At 42.3% G+C, this 20,678-nt stretch overlaps 1 protein-coding gene across 6 annotated transcripts in view; it reads left to right on the forward strand.

Moving 5' to 3' along the window:
* TBX20 (T-box transcription factor 20) overlaps positions 1 to 20,678 on the forward strand; it is a 60,005-nt gene that overhangs the window by 11,257 nt on the left and 28,070 nt on the right. For all 6 annotated transcript variants that reach the window (XM_074575460.1, XM_074575461.1, XM_074575459.1 and 3 more), the window contains exons 5-7: positions 3,754 to 3,912; positions 7,705 to 7,781; positions 19,476 to 19,585. In XM_074575460.1, the coding sequence (XP_074431561.1) occupies positions 3,754 to 3,912; positions 7,705 to 7,781; positions 19,476 to 19,585 (346 nt within the window). The remainder of the gene's footprint in view (positions 1 to 3,753; positions 3,913 to 7,704; positions 7,782 to 19,475; positions 19,586 to 20,678) is intronic.

Consider the following 20,678-nt stretch of genomic DNA (forward strand, 5'->3'; position numbering starts at 1 on the left):
TTCTTTACGCAAAGGCTTTGGAGAGCCAAAGTGGATGGAAAGTTTTACGCGTTCAGTCAAGAATAAGGCCTGAAGGCATGATCCCGTGTTGAGATTTGCGTGACAAGTGTTAACGCCTTCGCAGAGCACTCCCTTTTTAAAATTTTGTGGGTTTTTTTGTGTTCCAAATTAGGCTGTCAGGTTTTATGTGCTGCCTTATTGAAGCTGTGTAAATACCATCATTGGGTGCTCAGCAGAATTAAGGAAGAAATTAATTCTTTAAGGAGGGCTCACTGTGCTATGGCCAATGGCATTTCTGAGCTCCCGTGTACTAAGAGAAGGAGAGAATTGAAATGCCTCCTGAAACCTCTCCCTTCAGTTTGAAAGAGTCCTTCTTCACAGACGAGAACTTTTTAATCGGCCTGCTAAAATCGTGATTATGTTTGATAAGGGGTGTTGGCTCCTGAGGAAGTTTTAATGACCTAGAAAATACCTTTAAATACTAGTTATAGGTAGAGAAGCTAGATCCAACCTAATTCCAGTTTGTTCTAGTTGCTTGCTTTCTCCATCTTCCAGAAGACAGTTTTGGTTGTTAAGGTAATTGTGGTGTTTTATTTGTAGGGTGGTTCATTTCCTGAAAAGGAATCTGTAGAGAAGAGAGGCATTTGTTTGTTCCAGCATTTGTTTGTTTTCTCCTATTCCGAGACTTTTGGAGTTGGCAAGCATCTCTGCTTGTGTATCTTCAGCAGCGTGCATAACTCCACAGCTATGTACATATTCTCCCCAAGCATCAGGCAGAAGTCTTATCTCTGTGTGCATGACATACAGCTTGCTCCATGGAAACACTTTCAGATATCCTTACCAGAGGAAGGAAATGGTTCCTGTCTCTGGATTTTTACAGCCAAGCAAGTGATTCCCATTTTTCTGGTTGTGGAACATTTATGAACGTGATTTTTTTTGGCAGATTTCTAGTGATGTTTTTCACAGAGGCTGCGGCTTTTAAGATTTTTGGTTGCACTTAGGTGGGGTAGCATCAATTCTGGTTTATGGTGTGGTGAACAATGAGTGTATACATTATTGTAATTGCTTTTCTGGCATTTATGATAGCAAAACACAAACACATGAATATTTGTGAAAGCAAACACAAAGGTGTGAATGTGGCCAACAAGTAACTGTGAAAGTGGGGGTTTCAGAATACACGCCAGGAGTTACACCTAGGGTTTTTTCTTTTTAAAGTCAACCTGGCAGAAGTTAGGAACCTCCGTGCTTTTAGAAAGCAAATTTTGCCTGGTAACACTCTTCTTCGGTGAATGTGGAAGCCGCATTCACAGCGTAGTTCCTGAATTCAAAGTCACCTCGGGGATTTTGCAGCTGGCATCCAGATTGCCTCTGGTGACCGGTCTGCAGTCAGTGGGATCCAGATGCCTACAAACCTGCCTGACCTTACATCAAGCAGGATCCTGTAAGGATGGATCCTGGTCATCTCCCCTGCCGCAGGCTGTCAGCACGAGGGCAGATGGCACGGCTAGGGGCCTGTGACCACGCTGTAATGACAGAAAGTGTGTGTCAGTGGGCTGCCGTAAGTATATGTGCACTTAATGGTTCTCTCTGGGCACACCAGCATGAGTACGCAGAGCCGGCATCAGGAGTTTTCTGATAGATACACCGTGCAGGAAGGGGACTGCTTGGACTTTGAGACCACCATTGGATGTACTCTGTGTATCTAACTCCCTTAAGCTGTTTTGATGGTCCTAAGATAAGAAGATGCATGAATATTAAGGGGCATCTTTTGCCAGTACCTTTCTGACTTCAATATCAGTGAGTGCTGCAACATCGGCAGACTGTGCAGGGATGCAGAGAGAGCATTACATGCACAGGCCCTCATGAAAAGGAAATAGTGACCTTAACCTTGGCCATGCATCTTTTGTGACCTCCTGGCTGCATTCGGTACTTGTTTTGTACCTGAGCAGCCGGACTTGTCTCTGGTGGGAATGTGTGTGTAGAGCATCATGGCAGGGGATGTTATCCATGTGCGTGTTTGGTTTCGGAAAACTTCCATAAAGGATTATGTGGTCTCATTTGAGAAATTGAGTTTCTTTATCGTAATCTGCATTCACAGAGGAGTGAAGGGAAAGGGCTTGTGTGGGAGCTGGCCTGTCCCAGCCTTTTCCTCCTTCTGCTCGGCTGCTGCTCAGATGTAATGCCTTGGTGTGGATAACGTGGCCATGAAAGGCAATGGGAAGCGCCGAGCTCTGTGAGCCAACCCCTCAGTAAGCTCACCACCGTCCATGCCCCATCCTTTAAAATGTCTTTTCCAGCTGCTTAGAGCAGCCCAAGTGACTCGGCTGGTACGACAACATTTTACAAAAAGACGGAAACGTGTTGAAGATATTAACAGCAAGGTCAATGCCCGGGGTGTGTGTGCATATATAAAATGGTGAAGTGATTTGAGAAAAGACTTGATTTAGTAAAACTGGACATGCAAAGCTTTCGGGACAATGGTTCCCCATCACTGTAATGATTTTTCATCTCGCTGTGTGGCCTTCCCCCAAGCCACAGTGGAAGTCATACAACATTTGGCCCCAAAGGAACAGCAAAGAAAATGCTGGTGGAAATTTTAGCCATGACGCAGCTGTCTCTAAGCTCCCCCCTCCAATGCAACATGCAACCTTTCTCCTTGACTGAGTTAGCATGAAATACTGCACCACTTCTGCTGTGTTTCAGCTGAAGTTAACGCTTCCCGAGGAATGCACATTAGCTATTCCAGATGTACAGAGCTGGCTGTAACGTCGTTATGGCCCCTGCAAAATAGAACCACCCACACCATTGCCAATTTCGTCTTGTGACTGTGATTATATCCAAAACAAGGACTGGTGCGAGCCGAACTCTGTATTTAATTCTTCTTATATTGTAATACTGTGGTTAGAGGCAGCCAAACAGGCCTCCAGCCAGCGGTAACTGAAGCAAGTGGGACTCTCGCTTTGGCTCCAGTGAACGTTGAAATTGGTTAGTTGGTACCTAAGGTTTAGAATTATTTTGGAAGCTTGTAAACAATTACTAATGAGGATAAAATGGCAAAACCTAGTCATTTGGGGGTTCGCTACCGGTTTCCCTCCTTGCTCTCATTTTCGGTAGTCTGCGGTGAAGAGCATCTACAAAGTAGTTTGCTTTAAAGGTTTGTCACAGTAAAAGGATCTGGGGAGTTTTATTTTTGGTCAGCTGGTTTGTGCTGGTGGCGGTGGTGATTTTTGGGTTGGATTTTATTTTTTTGGGGTTTTTTGGTTGGTTGTTTCTTTTTTTGGCCTTTTTTTGGCCTTTTTTTTTTTTTGGGGGGGGGGCGTTCCTGGCTGTTTTCATTCTTCACCTGCACATTTTTGCAAGTGTGGATTCATGGTCGCGATCTTTCCAGAGTTACATATTTACACTTGCAGCTGACACCTGCAAACTGGGGCACACGCTAGCAATAACAAGTCCTGTATGTAAAACACCTCACCTGTAGGAACAGGTATTTATGCTTCAAGAAACGTATGCTCACCAGTGGCGTAGGCATGAAAGGGAAACCAGCTCCTGGGCTGCTGGCTTTTCCAGCTTCATTTTCTGGGACTGCCCAAAGGAGCTGGAGACTTTGCTCTGAAAATCAGCCCCGGCTAGTTAGATTTCAGGTGTGTCCCCTGCAGTGTTAACTGGGTCTTTTTTCTCCCCTTCGGTTCTATGGCCTCGGAGGGTCCTGTTACCCTTCCTCTCAGGACAGCACCTTCTCACTCTTTCTTGCAGATCATTTTGAACTCCATGCATAAGTACCAGCCAAGGGTCCACATTATTAAGAAGAAGGATCACACGGCTTCTTTGCTAAATCTGAAATCGGAAGAGTTCAGGACGTTTATCTTTCCAGAGACAGTTTTTACAGCTGTTACCGCCTACCAGAATCAATTGGTGAGTACGGTTGCTAATTTCCGCGGATTTAACTAAATCCCACCCCGCTGAAAACTCCCTTTCCCCCAGTCTAAGCTAGGAAACTTTCTGATATAACCTACCTTTCCATGCCAACATCTGGAGTGATCTTGCCCAACCTAATTCATATTCAGGAGTAATTCTTATGTATACGGGTAGTACTAGTAACTTCAAAGGCCTGTAAGGATTATTCATGGAAGTAAAGATGACATGAAAGAGGCTTCCATTTGTCCTCCCCTCTGTCTATACAAAGCCGTTTGCGTATTATCATTTAGTCCTTTCTAATTATAGCTCATTAAGGAACTGTGCTCATTTGCAGTGATCTTTCACACCATGAGCTGAGAGATATTCTGGTTTGCACATGATGATTTCATTGGCTTAAAAAGTTGACTAATTAAGCTGTAAGGCTCAAACGTAAGGGAAATCACTCAGAGATATGCTTTTCAGAGGCTGCCCAGATTACATCCAGATGTCTGAATTTCAATTTGCATGCCAGTGAATAATATATACAAAATGGAGGAGATCATAACAATGGGTTGCTAATGAGTAATTTTAGGAAGTATATAAACAATCGGAGAGCAGAGGCTCTGCTTGACAGTGGATAAGGCTTTAATATTTAAGTCAGTGGAAATATGTTGCTGGCTTCAGTGCGATTCAGAGTGTGTTTCAAGGGGTTAATGACCATAGCACTTCAAAAAAAAAACCTCTTTCTCTCTCTAATTCCCTCAAGTTAAGACAAATATAAGTAGTGTCCAAACATGTGGGCAGGCAGCATCCCAGAGTCAATGTACCTGCTGGTTTATTTAAAGGAGTCTGCATTTCTTATTAAGAAGCAGAAGTAAGTAATTCCTAAATGCTATGAATAAAACGAAACTGCTGCATAGGGGGCCAAAGAAGCTATGAAGGTAATAGTAGTAGTATTAATTTGGTCCTTATGACAGACCCCACATCCCACTTTAAGGTTTTAATATCAGAATGTATTGATTTTAAACTCAGGTTTGTACCCGAATGCTGTAGAGAATGCATTCAGCACCTGGCAATCTCAAGAATATAATGTTTGGACAGGCGGTTAGATTTTTCCACGTAACGTTCTGTAGAAACCAGCAAAATAGTAACAGGCACAAAACCAGCGAAACCTGGAATTTATTTCTGTAGGATGGATTTGTGTTTACCGATGATATTTACACCAGAGATGTTTCTAAACTAACCTTCCCAAAGCACATACATTGAGTCCTGGAAAATTTCTCAATGGAACATCTCCGGAACCCCTAGAGGTTGATGCTGTCATTTTATTTATGACTAATGAAAATGGAGCCTTTTTTCATTTTTGCCATTTCTTTCAGAACTGTTTTAAGGAGGGGTTGATTACATTTCTGGAGGTTATTAGATAAAAGCTAAATACATTACACTTTCAACAAACTATCTCATAATTTAAGATTTAAAGGGCATGCATTTATTTAAACAGTCAAACCACTGCCACAGAGTTGAATTGTAGGTCAGATTTCATTTTAAAATGCTTTCTAGCAGATGTTCTCTGATTGTTTGTGAGACAGTCTCTCAGGAAAAATATGGCCATAAATGATCGTGAGTCTCATCTGGCTTCAGTGGATACAAAAAGTTTCTCTTGTGATGTCATACCAAATCTTTAATATTAGGAAAATGGAAGTTTGATTGGTGAAAATACACTCAAGAGATGAATAGATGTCCTTATTATTCTGCAGTGCAGTTGGCTTGGTGTGTTGGTGATCTAAGTCAATGGAACTAGTTAGAACTTGTCTTTGTTCAAGGTAGTTTTCAAAGTGCTGCCATAAAAATGTTCGCTGCACGTGAGGCACTAACCCGCCGCTCTTTGCAACATCACCACGAGTCGAGGGCTTAGGGATACCCTGGGAGTAGGATGAGACAAGGTCCGTGGCAAGGCTATTGTTCAAGGTGGTTTCCATCATTTGTACTTGCATGATTTGTCCCATCCCTGGAAGTGTTCAAGGCCAGGCTGGATGAGGCTTTGAGTAGCCTGGTCTAGTGGGACGTGTCCCTGCCCATGGCAGGGGTCTTGGAACTAGATGATCTTTAAGGTCCCTTCCAACTCAAACCATTCTGTGATTCTAGGATGAGACAGCCTCAAACCCTCAGCCAGTGCTGAGATCCCGTGCTGCTTGACCAGCCCATAGGAACAACTGGTGAGCTGCGGTGCCTCTTGCGTAGCCCCTCAAAGCAAGGACCTTCCCCAGAGAGCCCCTTGCTCCTGGATGGGAGCCCCTTGCGACACGCTGGGCAGGGAAGGCAGCAGCCCAGGGGTGCAGTGAGTTTCCCAGGGCTGCAGAGCAGGTCGCTGGCAGCTGCTCAGCACATCATTCATATACAGCAGAGCAGTGATTAAATACTCAGATTTTGCCTTTGTAAGCCTGTCTCTCCCTCTCCGTGTTTCCCTCCCAGAAGATGTCTTTCTCAGAATGAAAAGTTGGGTTCAGTTGTCCTCTTTTTTTAAAAAAAAAAAATTTGGAGGAGAAGCCACCCTGTTTTGAAATACCTTTGTTTGACGAGAGCATTTGATTGTTTGAGGATTTGGAAAAGCTCCCTTTTCTTTCTGAGTATCGAGGGCCAGCTATTAAAAATGAGGTTGTGGCCTCTGCAACACAGGCTTTTTTTGAGGAAAGCCAGGCTGACATGGCCACCCCATATGAAATGCTGAGAGCTCTTGATCTGCATGGGCTTCAGCTAGAGTTGGTGGCATTCAATGCCTTGCAGGACAAGTCCTGTGTTGTCCCTCATCAAGCTCCAACTCCCAGTTAACAGCCTTTTTTTATTTCTTGGAAGAAGTATGGCTGGAAAATCTGAATATTATGATGTCTCAGGTTTTATTCACCAAGTCTCATTTGGTTGGACAGCTAGAAAATTTCTCAAGGGCAATGGTGTATTTTTTTTCCTGCTCCCAAAAAGCACAGTGGAAGCCACCACCTATGCCTGAAAAGTTTCACTGCAAAGTTAAGGGGAGCCCTGATGCTTTGGGGCAGAGGGAGTCCTGATCAGTGGGTTCCTCTGGCAGAATGGAAAGGCTGACAGGATGTGCTGGGCAGGTTTGTAGCTGCATTTGAAGACAGGAAGAGAACTGTGGTTGTAAGAGCTGTTTTTCCAGGACTCTGATGGTTTTAATGACGTTACTCCTTTAACACATGCTCTGTCACTTTAAATCTGAGTTCTCCCCACATTTTTCCTCCCTCCTTCCTTTCCTTAGCCTCTTCCCAGGCAAAAACAGTTAAATTGCCCCTGTGTGATGGCTGGTAGGTCTGGCTGAGAAGATTTGGATCCCAGTAAAAAAAAAAAAAAAAAAAAAGGCGGGGTTGAACTGAAGCAACATCTTCAGGTCTGTGGGCAGTGGCTCCTAGTTTGGGCTCATACTAGGTGACGTGCAGCTCCACCACCGAGGCTCAGATGTTAGCAGGGTGCTGGGCAGTGCTGGTGGAAAAGACAACCTAAGTCATGCTGTTAAAGTAATTTGAAGCAGTAATGTTGTATGTGGGTGGGTTCCTCCTGCTCTGGGTAACATGAAGGCTGAGCCCACCGTGCCTTCAGTCTTTCCATTGCCATATGTATAATACACCCTGGTTTGCCTCCCCAGCTTTGCGGCATATCAAAAGTAGCGTGCACACACACACTCACAGGAGCATGGATAAAATTAGCAGTCAAGTCAGGAGGATGGATTGGTTAACACTTTGTACGCTGCAATACCTTAACACTATATTCATGTTGCGTTGCTCTTTTCTGTGTTTCCAGATAACCAAGTTGAAAATTGACAGCAACCCTTTTGCTAAAGGATTCCGGGACTCTTCCAGACTCACTGATATCGAGAGGTAATGGGGACTTTCTGTTTACTTTCCATGTAGATAAGATAAAGAGAAGAGAGAGTTTGTAGGAAAAGCATCCTTTCAACTCCTGAGAAGCCGTGCATTTTAATGTTATCTTCTTGCACATAGTAAGCCTCCTCCACCTCCTTTAAAAATACTTATAAACTTTATGAAGAAAGAGCTGTTTTGAGTTTTGACATCTGTTCCAGTTGGGGCCAATATATTCATCGTCTTGAGGGGGCTTCTTGAAGGGGGGAGAGGGTCAGTTTTACAACTTCAGAATGAAAAGCTTTTTTCTTATCATGCCATTTAATCCTGTTGAGGGCTGTGAATTGGGTCACTGGGAAGCAAGGGCAGTGGTCCTGTGAAAAACAGCTTTATAGCTCCCCACTGCTCCACACAGTGGAAAAGAGAGAGGGGAGCTTCCCAAAATACACTTCAGCAGTCCCAGACACTGAAGTCAGCAATTATTGCCATCAGGACAAATCCCATAACTCCCACTCTGACGACAAAGATGCCATTTTTGTTTCACCAAAATTGTACTGCAGGCTGCACCAGGGGAAAGCTTTATCTGGAAACTGTTGAGTTTTGTGTGTGTACAGCTCATTATAAGCAACTGCTGCCATAGGGACAGAAGCATTAACCCACAGTTGAGTAGGAAATAAACTTCAATCTCTTGGTAGCTCTCCAGCACGTCACATTTTTATGATATCGTGTCAAATAGTTTGGCAAACGAAGCGAATTAAGCTGCCTGCATCCTTTAGCCTGGAAGAGAACTCGATGGAGATGGATATAGCACATCCAAATTTTCCTATGAGCACACAATCATGAAAGAAAGTTTGGAGAGGCCAAAACCCTCTAGGCTCCTATGTGGGGTTATCCAGATGTATCTGTGCGTCAGCTTTCACGGGTGCATATAGGGGACAAACTGCTCAATGAAGTCATATTCATACAGCTAGAGAAAGTCTTTACAGCATTTCAAAAGTACATCAATCTAAGCAGGTCCGTGGCTGGGAAATAGCCGTATATTTTATACCGTACTAGTGACTGGATCATTGGCGATCCATTGATCGCCAGTGAAAAAACACTAATTTGGGGAGCAAGCTTGTAGACTGCAGTGCACACTTGCAAAGTTGTTAAAAGTTGCTTCCTAAGTGAAAGTCTTAGTTGAAAATGGGGGGAAAAAAACCCAAAGGAGATATAATTAAAATAGCGCAGCCTGCTGTATTGACAAAGTATTAAGGTAAGCAACATGTAAAGCTCAGATTTGTATGCAATAAATAGTCAATAAACGACCTATAGAAAGAGAAAAGACTTTGATTTTTCACATTTTGGTTTCCTTGTTTTACAGACAGGCGATATCTAATGACACAGCTTTGTAAGGGCTGAGAGAGTCCGAATAGATAAGCTGGGAGAAAAACTTAGTTACCTCTGTGCAGATGAACCAACTATCGTGGGGCTGGATATGAAGGGAATTTTTCCAGAGGACATCTTATTATAACAGCACATGGCAGGGAGTCAGAAATGCTGAGCATAAACTGCAGTGCCCTTTTGTTTATTGATAAGTGCAAGAATAGAGACTGAGACAGGCAGCTTAGCCCAGGCACGAACGCTGCCATGAAAGATAAGGTAGCCAAATGTGAAACCTACAATAAATACAAGAAACAGAAGGTGACAAGTAAAAAAAATGACATTAAAACTCTGGATTTGAGAGTCCAAGTTTGGGTAAGGGCTTACTTGGACTTAAATGGGAAAGCTTAGCCCCGCTCAGGGAAAAACAATATTTAAAAAAATAAAACCTGCTGCACAACATACCAGGTAATGAGATAGGAAATTCTCAAACAGTCTTTTACCAGCCCTCTTGTGTGTTCACTTTTACTAAGTTGTCTGATACGGTCCAGAAATACCAAGGGTTTTATTCAGTTCCAGCATTAACATATTCAGGCAGACGAGAACGTCATTCTCTAAGTGCCCACTGGTTCTATAGATGTCATCTTAGTGCCAGCAAAATTGCTGTATAGCATTCTGCTACAGAATGTAGCATTCTGCTGTACAGAAATCTGCTACAAAGCGAAAGAAACAGCAAAGTGAGATATGACAACAGGAAGAATTTCTTGCTCGATGTCCATTGCAACATGGATTACAAGATGTAGGTGATACATCAAATAGTACAGGATGACTCTTGCTTGGTCTAGTTGGAAACTTAGTCATATCTATAAGATCGCTGCCCGAGAAAAATATTTATTTGCCAGGAAAAAGACCATGCAGGCCAAATGCACATTTGCACAGCTTGTGAAAATTGAATAGTTATCTAGAAGCTGTGAAAATACGGTCCATGCACTGCTTCCTAAGCAGGCCTGCGTGGAGCACGTGCATGCATAACCCGCGGTGCTGTGCCGTGATCCTAATGGTCTCCTGTAAAGCATCCTGTGATGTTAGGGCCAAGAGAGCACTCATTTATCGCGAGTTCCAGCTTTTCCGAATGACCTAAGTAGTGTGAAAGTGTACAGAGCTTTGTATTTCATTTCCAGGTATTTAAGCCTGCTTTTTCCTAAACAGCCTTTGGGGAGGGAAACAAATCAGATCAATTGATCTTTAGAGACCTAAAGAAATTAAATTAGTCTGGAGTCAGTTACTGCACTAAACCATCCAGTAATTGGATTGCTCCTTGTAACTGATTGAAAACAGCCTCTATCTGTAACAATATAGGGAGCTTTCCTTTATAGTAGATCTGAGAGAAAAACACATCTTTTTATGACATGATGACAGAAATTGCACTTTTTTAACCTAATTGAATATGATTTTATAAATATGTGACTTTAACGATTTCAGGCTTCCCATTCTAGATTTACGATCCCTGTGTAGGAAATTCAAGCTGCAAATGCCTTTAGGATTAAATCTGTTTGAATTATATGAGTTGGAGTTAAAATAATGTATGTAAAGATAGTGAAATTTGCAAAATGTTAGAGGAGGTAGGCAACAGCAAGGCTGTTGAAGTGCCTGTATATTCTTTTGTTCCTGCCTAAATACCTTACAACGGTTTCCTTATACATGCAAGGCTTCTACCCGCTGAAAAAATCTTTGGTGAGTTTGGTATATACCAAATTTTCAGTAGGACGTGAGATTCCTTCCACAACCCGTTCTCTCCATACAGTACTTGTGGTAATCTATTTACGGTAATGGGGCAGACTTTATCTGGGGCTACTGCGATTTAGATAAGTTGCCGATTCACCTTTTGATCTTTTTATGTGGTATTTACATTTCCTCAATTATAAAAAGGCCCCCACAGTGGTTGTGATTGAAAAACCGAACACTTAGCAGCAATTGTCAGAATGTGGAGCTTAATGTACTGTGGTGTTGACTATGGGATGCCAGTCATGTCGATGAGCACGATCCTTTTTAAGGGTAACCTTTGTGAGAAGGACTAATGCAGGTTTTACGAACAATTCACTCTGGAGATAGGCTTTAAGGGAATATCTTTATGCTTCTGCTTAAGAAAAAACTGACAAAGACACGAAGGATGCAAAATCAGAACCCAACACCTTATTTTTTTTTTTACCTTGAGCCTGAATTTATCTTTTGAGTTGTTGTGAGGAATTAGCCTTTTAAAAATACGTAGGTAAATAAATAAAACCATTGCAATTAAATACCATGCAAACAATCCATTGAAAAATGTGATCGTTTCAAGAATGTGAGTCAACAGAACTACTGAATCATAAAATAATGACCAAACAAGAACTGACAGATCATAATCATGATCTGAACGTTGCTCGTCTATTTGATCCAGCATGTGATAGGCAAGTTGAGGGTGTGGACTTGTAATGATTAGAGAGAGCGGAGGGAGCATACCCATCTGCACAAGTCCAGTAATGCTTCTGGGAGGTAGATACATACTTCAAGAAGCAATATCTTGAGTAATGGAAAAGTATGGCTGCACACGCAAGGAATTCTTAGGCAGAGAAAGGAAGGACTGGGGGATGGGGGAAGTAAGTAGGAGAGCTGCATCCCAGCTGGATTTGCATGGTAATCAGATTCTGAATTTTCCCCTGAGGAACTTCATGTCTGAGATGTGGAAATACATTGTACGAGCTTACAAGGCTGTAAGCGAAATGGATACTAATACCTGGATATGAGCACTGCCCTGTTGAAGTAGTAGTCAAAGCCATGTGCTTAATGATGTGCTATCCACAGCAGTCCTCTCTTCCACCCCTTCCCTGCTCACCCCACAGAGCTGCCTTCCTCCCCATTGCCACTTCTTACTGCTGGTCTAGCAGAACTTCACTGACTCTTGAAAGCACCCCATCAACACCCAGAAACATATTGTCTCTATGACCTACTCCCATGTCCATGGTTAAGCAGAACTTTGTCATAGTTCTCCTCCAACAAGTCAAACTCGTCAGCTGATCTTTTATCTGTGGTTAGTTCTCAATCTGTGAATGTTGGCGACCAGCCAGGGGAGATCATATCCGATGTTTAGGTTGGGAGAAGAAGTGAAGTCCTGAGTTTAGGGAGAAATACCAGGGACTCCAGTGCCTAAACACTTGGTATCTGGTGCAATTCCAGATGTGCTCAGGTTGCTCCAGCCTCCAGCTGCTGCTTCAGAGGGGTAGATGGGTTGTCTATATTTCCTGTATCATCCCTTCTGTTACAGATGGCTTCGATGTCTGAAGACATCTAGAAAGCACTACCTGCCTACATTTAGACACCTGAAGCATTCCCTTGAAATCTGATTCCTCCAACTCTGCTTACTGTTAGCCAGGCAAATGTTCCTTTTCTCCAGCAGAAAACCCTCCATGACAGCTAAAATATCTTCAGTTCCCAGGCTTTTAAGCACTCATGCCCTAGCTCATTTTCCACTCAGGTGTTCTGTTATCTATCTTTTTACTTGTGCACAACAGTATAAAAATGCTTCATTTTGTTAGTGTTTTCCAGTCACCTCATGCAGGTGTACTGCGTCCATAAGGGGAGGAGATGATGTCAGATCAGACTCCCGGTTTCCAATCCAGAGGAAGTTTTCCAGGGACTTCCCCCAGTCCCAGCTTTACAGCACTGTTCCGTCCTCACCTCCCATCCTCTGCCTGGCAGTCAGAAATAAATGGTTGCAGTCACTGGGTGAAGTGGAGCTCTGTGGGACCCGCTATGTTAGAGTTAATTGTGTCACTGTATTTGGGGGAAAAAAGATACAGAGAAAGAGCTTTGACATACATTTGCAAGTGTGTGCTTTTTTCCAAATCAGAGACGAGAAATGTTAATTTTTGCTTTTTTTTTTTTTTCATTCGCTGTAAAAAGCTGTTTTTCTCATTTTTATTTGCAGTTGAGAGAAGTGGGGTGGGTATATTTAATAATTTCATGCTCTTTCTCCATAAGTATCATTACTTTTCCCATGTTATGGCTTCAGCCAGGCTACTTCACTTCCATGCCTATTATAGCTCTTCCAGAATTGCCATCCGTAGCCAGATGTTTATTGCGAGGGTACCAGTAAACACCACTTTGGAGATACACTTGTTATTGCCCCTGCAATCATCAAACCCTAGATTTTTCATAATTTAATTCTCCTTTCACTTCTTCCTTTAAATTGTATGTATTCTTGGAGTATTGCATTCATCCAACACTTCTCCAATAGTTTTGACTTTGAGTTTGTGAAAGTGTTTGGTGGCTCTGTATTAGCTTTTGGGCCAAATTAAACTTCAGCTTACGTGAGCCAATGTAGTTTGATGGGCCCTGGTTCTTCCCCAGTTGGAAGTGGTTCAGCTCTAACCCAAGCAGTGGAATGGAGCTACTTTGTTCTGGTCAAGGATTTGGTCTGTACCATTTCAGAACTGAATTATGTTCCTAGGGTCGGTCCGTAATACTCATCTACAAGTATAAGAGCAAGTATATGCAGAAAACTAATGTGTCGCTATGTTTGTGCCTGTGTAATATAGCAACTTAAAGGCAGAAGAACATGAAGGCTGAGTGATATCTCAATAGTGGTTCTGACAGAGTTTGTTGTTCGCTTAGAGCTGCCATTATGGATATGTATTTGTTCCTCCTGCTGCATTGGGTTTTTTTGGTTTGGGTTTGGTTTTTTGTTGTTTTGTTTGTTTTTGGTTTTTTTTTTTACAGACTTGTTTTTAGCACTTGCGTCTTGGACAAATTAGTCATCTTTTCCCTTAAAAAAAAAAAAAAGTTCTACTACAGTGCGACTTCCGACAAGTTTATTTTTGTGCCTTCTCAGCCCATTTATTCCATCTGTCTTCACCTCACCTCACTTCTGATGTCTTCTGTTATCTGGGCTTTCTTCCAAACATACTAACTGGCAGCTACAAAAAAAGGAAACCTTTGAAATGCAGAACTAAAGAAGTCATTCAGGCTGCAAACTGATAATTCATACACTTTATATCCTGTTCTGTATTTTTCTTTGTGTTGAACTGAATGGCCAAGCAAAACATGGTTGTCAGTTTTATTTTTTTATTTTCTTTCTGTTCATTTTTTTTTAATTAACATTGCCCTTTTTCTTGCAAAGAAAAAGACAAAAAAAAAAAAAACAAACCAAAAGAAATAAAAAAACTTCATGACACCAGGATCAGGGAGCAGATTCTGAGGACACCCTTACCTTTTTGCTTACCTAACACTTGGCTAGTAAGGGCAATAAGAGAAAACACTAACAGGTTGCTCAACTCTGCTCAGAAATTTGTACCTCTTGTAGCCATTCCTGAGACAGTAACTTCTGCTGAGGATATGAGTTCAGAGTGCCTGCCTCTGCCACCTGCTCTTTCTCACTGCAGTCTGGCTTTTGCACGTTGTCTTCAAAGGAGGTTGAACCTGTCTCCCAGTGGAACGGGTGGCTGCCTATTACATCAACGCCATCCTCTTTGGAGCCATGGTATAGGTCTAAGATGGATACTAACCAAGGCCTGGCTCCAGCAAGCTAGTTCTAGATCAGCTTTTCTAACGCCTTCTGCCTAAACTACATATATTGCCTCAAGCCTCCTCATCCCAAAGGGAGAAGGCAGGCTTCCTCTCTCCATCCCCTGGCTATGCTCTCTGCCAAATTCAGGAAAACCCATAGCTCCAGGCAGCACCAGTGTTGACAGTGCACTGTGGCACTCTTCCATATCAGCAGGGGTCATGGTCATGCACTCCAGAATCAGGGTCGCGCCGATCACCAGGCTGCTGTGAATGCACAGCTGAAGCACAGTAACAGCCAAAGGAGCGGAAAAAACGACACGAAGCATCATCAAAGAGATGCCTGCTTCCACCTACAAAGAAGCACTATTCTTTCATCTTGATTAAAGATTCTGCTCAGGGTAATCTGGGACTTTACCATCTCCTGAGAGAATTTCTGTAATCTGGGTTGACAGTAAAAGGAAGTGAGCACCCACACGCAGGGCCTCGTTCCTCAGCCGCTTCCCAAGTCAGCTGTTTTCTACCATCTCCCAGTTAATATCCATGCCATGATCTCGGGTTTAGTCTGTAAAGTGTTAGTGAATCATCTGTCAGCTACATCAGGATTTTCCTATCTACTTTTGATCCTCTGAGACTACCCTGTACATACAGGGCACTGTCAACTAAACAAGGACAAAGGCTCAGCTTGTAGCTGCAAGACATAAAGCATCCTGAGCTGGGAAGTATAGTTTTGGAATCAGTTGCCAGCAGGGACAAGAGTGAAATAAACGTTCAGTCAAGAGGTTAAAACCTGCAGAATGGCAAGATGCTCCCCGTGCACCCTAAAACCTTGCTAACTGATAAATTCTCCCAACCCTTTGATTCCTGGTTCAAAATTCCTTCTTTTAGTTCTTGCACAAAGGAGAGAAGTGTTCCGTTCATAATAAGCAGGGGTTTGTTGACAGGGCTGGGCTTAAGGTGTGTTTCTGTGAGAACGCAGATCATTGGGAACAGCCTGAGCTCCTTTTCCTTACTACCTCGCCTCACATTTGTCCTGCCTCAGCATCTTCTCTGTGGGTGTGCTAGCCAATACGAACTTAGGTTTTTTTCCTCTCCACTTGGCACAGGGTTCCTTCTTCTTTTTCTCAAACAGCTTCAGCCCCTGACTCGTTCTTCTCCAGCCTGTCATCTGCTACTATTATCCAGTTGTACACACAGCACAGCCTAATCACAGTAATATATTATGCCTGTGTGTGTGTTTTCTCCCTCCTCTGGGTATTTACAAGATATCTGTGAGTTGAAGAGCAGCCTGGAAGACTGAAAATTCTTGGTAGACCACACAAAAGAATTTGACAGAAAGAAGACATCTTTCCTTTATCCATCTGGCAGCTTGTGATCTCTCAAAACAAAGTTTATTGCTAATTTATTGCTGATAGAAGAAACTGTGGAGTTCTCAGATACACTAAAAGTTAAAAGTTGTCAGGTCCAAGTATTAGATAACAAGTGTCTGATCAAAAACTGAGTAACAGGAGTACAGAAGTTGAGCACTGAGTAACTGGAAGTCACTTTATTCTTCAGCCAGTTTAGTGTGGATCAGCTCAGAAAAAAGCTAAAGGAAAGCTTTAAAAAAACTCCACCATACTCTTCACTTGTTGGTTTGGTTTTGTTTTTATTAAGCAGAATCATAAAATGGCAAATATTGATTTATCATTTAGTAATTTATAAAATTATTTCCATAAATCCTTTGAACCACATTGAGATATCTGACAATGTTACATACAGAACTATAAAGCCAGAGGTTTAAATTAATGTCTTTGCCTCTTAGCAGTAGTATTATTATTATAATATTTTGGGACTTTAAAAAAATTAATTTGTTGGTCCACTCTACAGAGTACCACATTCTGGATATCCTAAACAGTTTACACTTCCGTTAACAGAATTTTCAGGAAGATTTTGAGATTTAAGTCCTTTTGGCCCTGGTTGACAGAAGGGTATAAGCAGGATCCTATGTTCCAGATTGCCGGCTTTGTTCCTGCATTTTGAACTAGATTTCACAGGCACTTAAATCGTGTTGTTAAAATTTTGCATCCTCCTACACATCAACTTTGGAGCAAGTCCCAGAGCACCTCTGTCTTTAAAGTGTGGAGGAGGCTCAGCTCCTCTTTCCAACTTGTGTGGGAAACTCCACATGTTTCCATAGATAAATGATTTGCAAGCCCTTTCTTCTCCATAAAGACTTGATCTCTGGGTAGTGTTCTCTGAGTATGAAATATTTGAGCATTGTGCAGAGGCCACCACCTCTTCCCTTTGAAACACAATGGGAAGGAAAGGTTATCCCTTAATTTGTAGTTAGGTCACTTGTCCCAGATGGGGGAGACCGGAGTGCAGACCTCAGCTCTTGTTTTGCTAGGTGGAAGAAACAGTGCTTCGTGGGATAAGTCAGAGATGGGCTTCATGAGTGGAGAAAATACACCACTTCTTGCTTTTCTTTGTTTCCCTTTGCATGCTTAGTTTCCCGCTCAGCCTTTTGCATTTCATAGGTCTGTTTGGAGGTTTATATGCAGCATGTGTTGCATGTGGAAAGAAGAGTGTCCGCCTGAAGGCTGTGGGGACCAGGTGCCTAAATTCTGGTGTGAATCTCAACGCTTTACGCTTATGAACCACAGCCTCAACCTCTAAAAAGAAAAATTAGTAGGCATGTTGTGATTATAGCGTAAACCACTAACATGATTCGGCAAGATAAGCATGTACAGTTTTGAATATTAAATCCCAGCTGCACAAAAGGAACTGCTTTTGTGAAATTAGTTGCTTTCCATGATCCAGGTTTCCTCATTAGACTGTTCCCCCTGCCGTAAAAAACTTCACTTCTTGTGCCAATGAATGAGATTAATCTTCTAAAACCTTTAGCACACTACCTGCAACATTACAAATAAATAAATAAACCTACCACATAGTTCCCTGGTTTCAAACTTTGCAGATTCAGGGTTCACTAAGAAGTCATCCCTCTTTTTCCTTTAAAAGAAGACAACCATATAGAATAATAGAGTTCTCTGTCTAGCATACAAGCCCATCTGGAAAGAATTTACTCTGCAATAATTGTGGGCATTTGATTTAGCTTTAAATCCCTGTAGGTAATTCGAATGTAAATTTATTGGGGTGAATTTATCCCTAAACTGCCATTGGATCCAATGTTTTAGAGATGAATTTGGCCCACTGCACTAAAACTAGAGCCTGCATTGTTTCTGTTGCTTCAGGATATTGTTACATGCTGTAATGTCTGTCATTACAAGCAGACCTTTATTAGAAATAAAGTCAATAGAGACAATACAGACGATCACCTGAATCACATTTATTTTAAGACATCTAAAGATGAGTAATTCTTTGGTTATGAATATGTTTATAGACTGGTATCTAAGTCACTCAGACAAAACTGGTCTAATTAATTATTCTGTTATTCTGTACTCATCTGAGATAGTCTTTTTTGTTAAGTAAAATTCTTTGCATTTCACATTCTGCTTCAGAAAAAAAAAAGTTTCAAGAGGCATTCAGCACATAATGTAAACAATGCCATCTGTCTTTTTCTTTGTAAAATCTTCTTTGAGATAGCCCCGATATGCCTACTGTTTTCAATCACTTAAAAGGCAGTAATTCAATTATATCATCCTCTATGTAGGAACTGCCATTGCTTTCAGTCCACTTCCAATCCTGACACAAGTAAATCACTTTGATAAGATCCCCTTTTTATTTATTTTTTTCTGAGGAGACTAGCATAAGTAATGATGCCAGTGATAGACCAAGGACAAAATGACCATAATGGGCTTTCTGTAGGAAAGGAAAACATGTGCCATTGTGATTTATCATGTTACTTGGAAAATGTTTTTCCTTGGAATTTCTGCAACAGCCACACTCTCCGAGCTAAGGGCATTAGCAAATATGAATCGTCAAATGGTAAATTCAGACAAAACCTTCAGTGAGCAGCAGATTTAAACAGCTATGGCTACCTAGATTTCTTAAACAGGAACAGAAGGTCAAAGCCATTTTGGAAATGTGCCTAGAAAGTATTCATCTTTGGTATAATGCCACCTACTTACATGGAAATGCGCTAGCAATGTGTAAGGTTGGATCTTCCTTACAAACTGCTATGGCTTATCGTGCAGATATGCCTTCCTTCTATTTAAAAATTGTTTGGGTGACTTCAGTGCTTTGTGCCACCAGTGAGGCGGGGGCCTGGCAGACACGTCTAACCTCCCAGAATAGACGTGGCACGAGATCGGTAGTATCTGTAGACTTCCTGCTACAAACTGGCCTTGGCCCTGATGCTGAGAGAGCAGGGTTAGAGCTGAGCTGTCTCTGGACACATCTATCTCTTGCCCCTGACTTCAGAAAAATGGGAAAGCACCAGATGAGGTGGTCATGTGTGATGTGAAAGCTTGCTTGAAAGGAGCTGGACCACAGGTGTCTCTCTGAACCCAGACTGATCACTCAGCACAAATAACCCTAGAGCTTGCATTTTCAAATTTGTGAAGAGTGCCGGTCTTGTTTTCCCTGTCTGGAACCACATCCAGAAAATGCAGTGGGAAGTTCACTCTACTTTGCTGAAGAAGCAGTACCATGCAGGTAAGAGGTGATCAGCAATGTTAAAATACCACAAGCCAAGTTCAGCATTTCAGTGACACACTATGAGGTAACCCTTTTGTTAAGTAATTTCAGAGAGCCTGTGTGAGAAAGCTGTGATCTGGAGAGGGGAAAAGGAAGCATGTTCATGGTATTTAGCCTAATGAATTAGGAGGCTGTTTAGGATGTATTAATACAGTAGGTTGTTTCCTTTCACAGAGAAAGCGTGGAGAGCCTTATCCAAAAGCATTCCTATGCCCGATCCCCCATTCGAACCTATGGAGGAGAAGATGATCTTGGAGATGACAGCCAGGCAACACAAAGCAGAGGTAGGAAAATGTGCTCATGAAGTAAACTTTGGTGACCTGGTTATGTGCGATAATTAGGAGGAACACAGTCAGACCAAAGCATTTCTCTGGTGTGTCTCTCCGCCATGAAGTCCTATAATGAAGAATAGTTCTTGTTACCTTATGGCTCTTCTGGACATCTGATATGCCCATGGCACTGATGTGGGTAGCTAGCTCAGGAGGCAGCTCTAGAGGTGCAGCCTTTGCCAGCAGAAGAGAACTACCTCTGCTTCCTCTGCAAAACAGGCAACTTCTTTACCATGCTGCTGAGAACAAGCTAACACTTCCCATCGCTTGGCAGACCTACTAGCTCAGACTCAGCACCGTTTGTGGTATAGATGTGCCATTTGCTGCCCCTCCAAGCCTTCTGTGAACAGAACACTTGAACAGTTCTGACCATCTGCAACCAGGTTAACCTGCTTTGCCTCTACAGGAAGAAAAGTCCATAGCTCCCTGGAAAACTGATGTTTAATTGTTGTCTCTTGCTCTCTAAAAGGTGCTTTTCCTGCTGAGGCAATTCACCTCAAATGCTTTATCAACTTGGTTTGTCTACTTTAGCAGTCACAAAAGTAGTAGCAAGACAGAATTGTTTTTTTTGGTGATACTCACTGGACAAATTGCATCTGTCGTACTTTGCCACTGGAGATAGATCTCAAACCCATCCTGTGGGATGGCTCACCAGCATAAACTTGTGTTGCGTTATACTTTGCATGTTGACTTCGTGACCTGCCTGATAGGCAACAGCCACTTGAGGTAAAGCAGTTCTATCTGCCTTCCGACTGGCAGTGCCCTTGTCTTGTCCTCTAACTTCATACAGTGTTGCTAAGATAAGAGCATTATTTCTGGTCATAAGCTCTTTGGACTTGTGCAGGGAAAACACACTTATTTTTAACCATGTGTTGCTCTTCAACAAAACGTGATTAGGTGGGCTTGTTCACACATGTCTATTCTAAGAGCAGTTCCTTAGATTACGGAGTTTCTGGAGCAACTCCTCAGCTGGTACGATGCCATCATTTCACATACTTCCGGGGGATTACCTCGCTTCACATCAGTTTAGATCCTAGACCAGTTATTG

This window comes from Larus michahellis, chromosome 2 (assembly GCF_964199755.1).
Source record: "Larus michahellis chromosome 2, bLarMic1.1, whole genome shotgun sequence".
Taxonomy (NCBI): Eukaryota; Metazoa; Chordata; class Aves; order Charadriiformes; family Laridae; genus Larus; species Larus michahellis.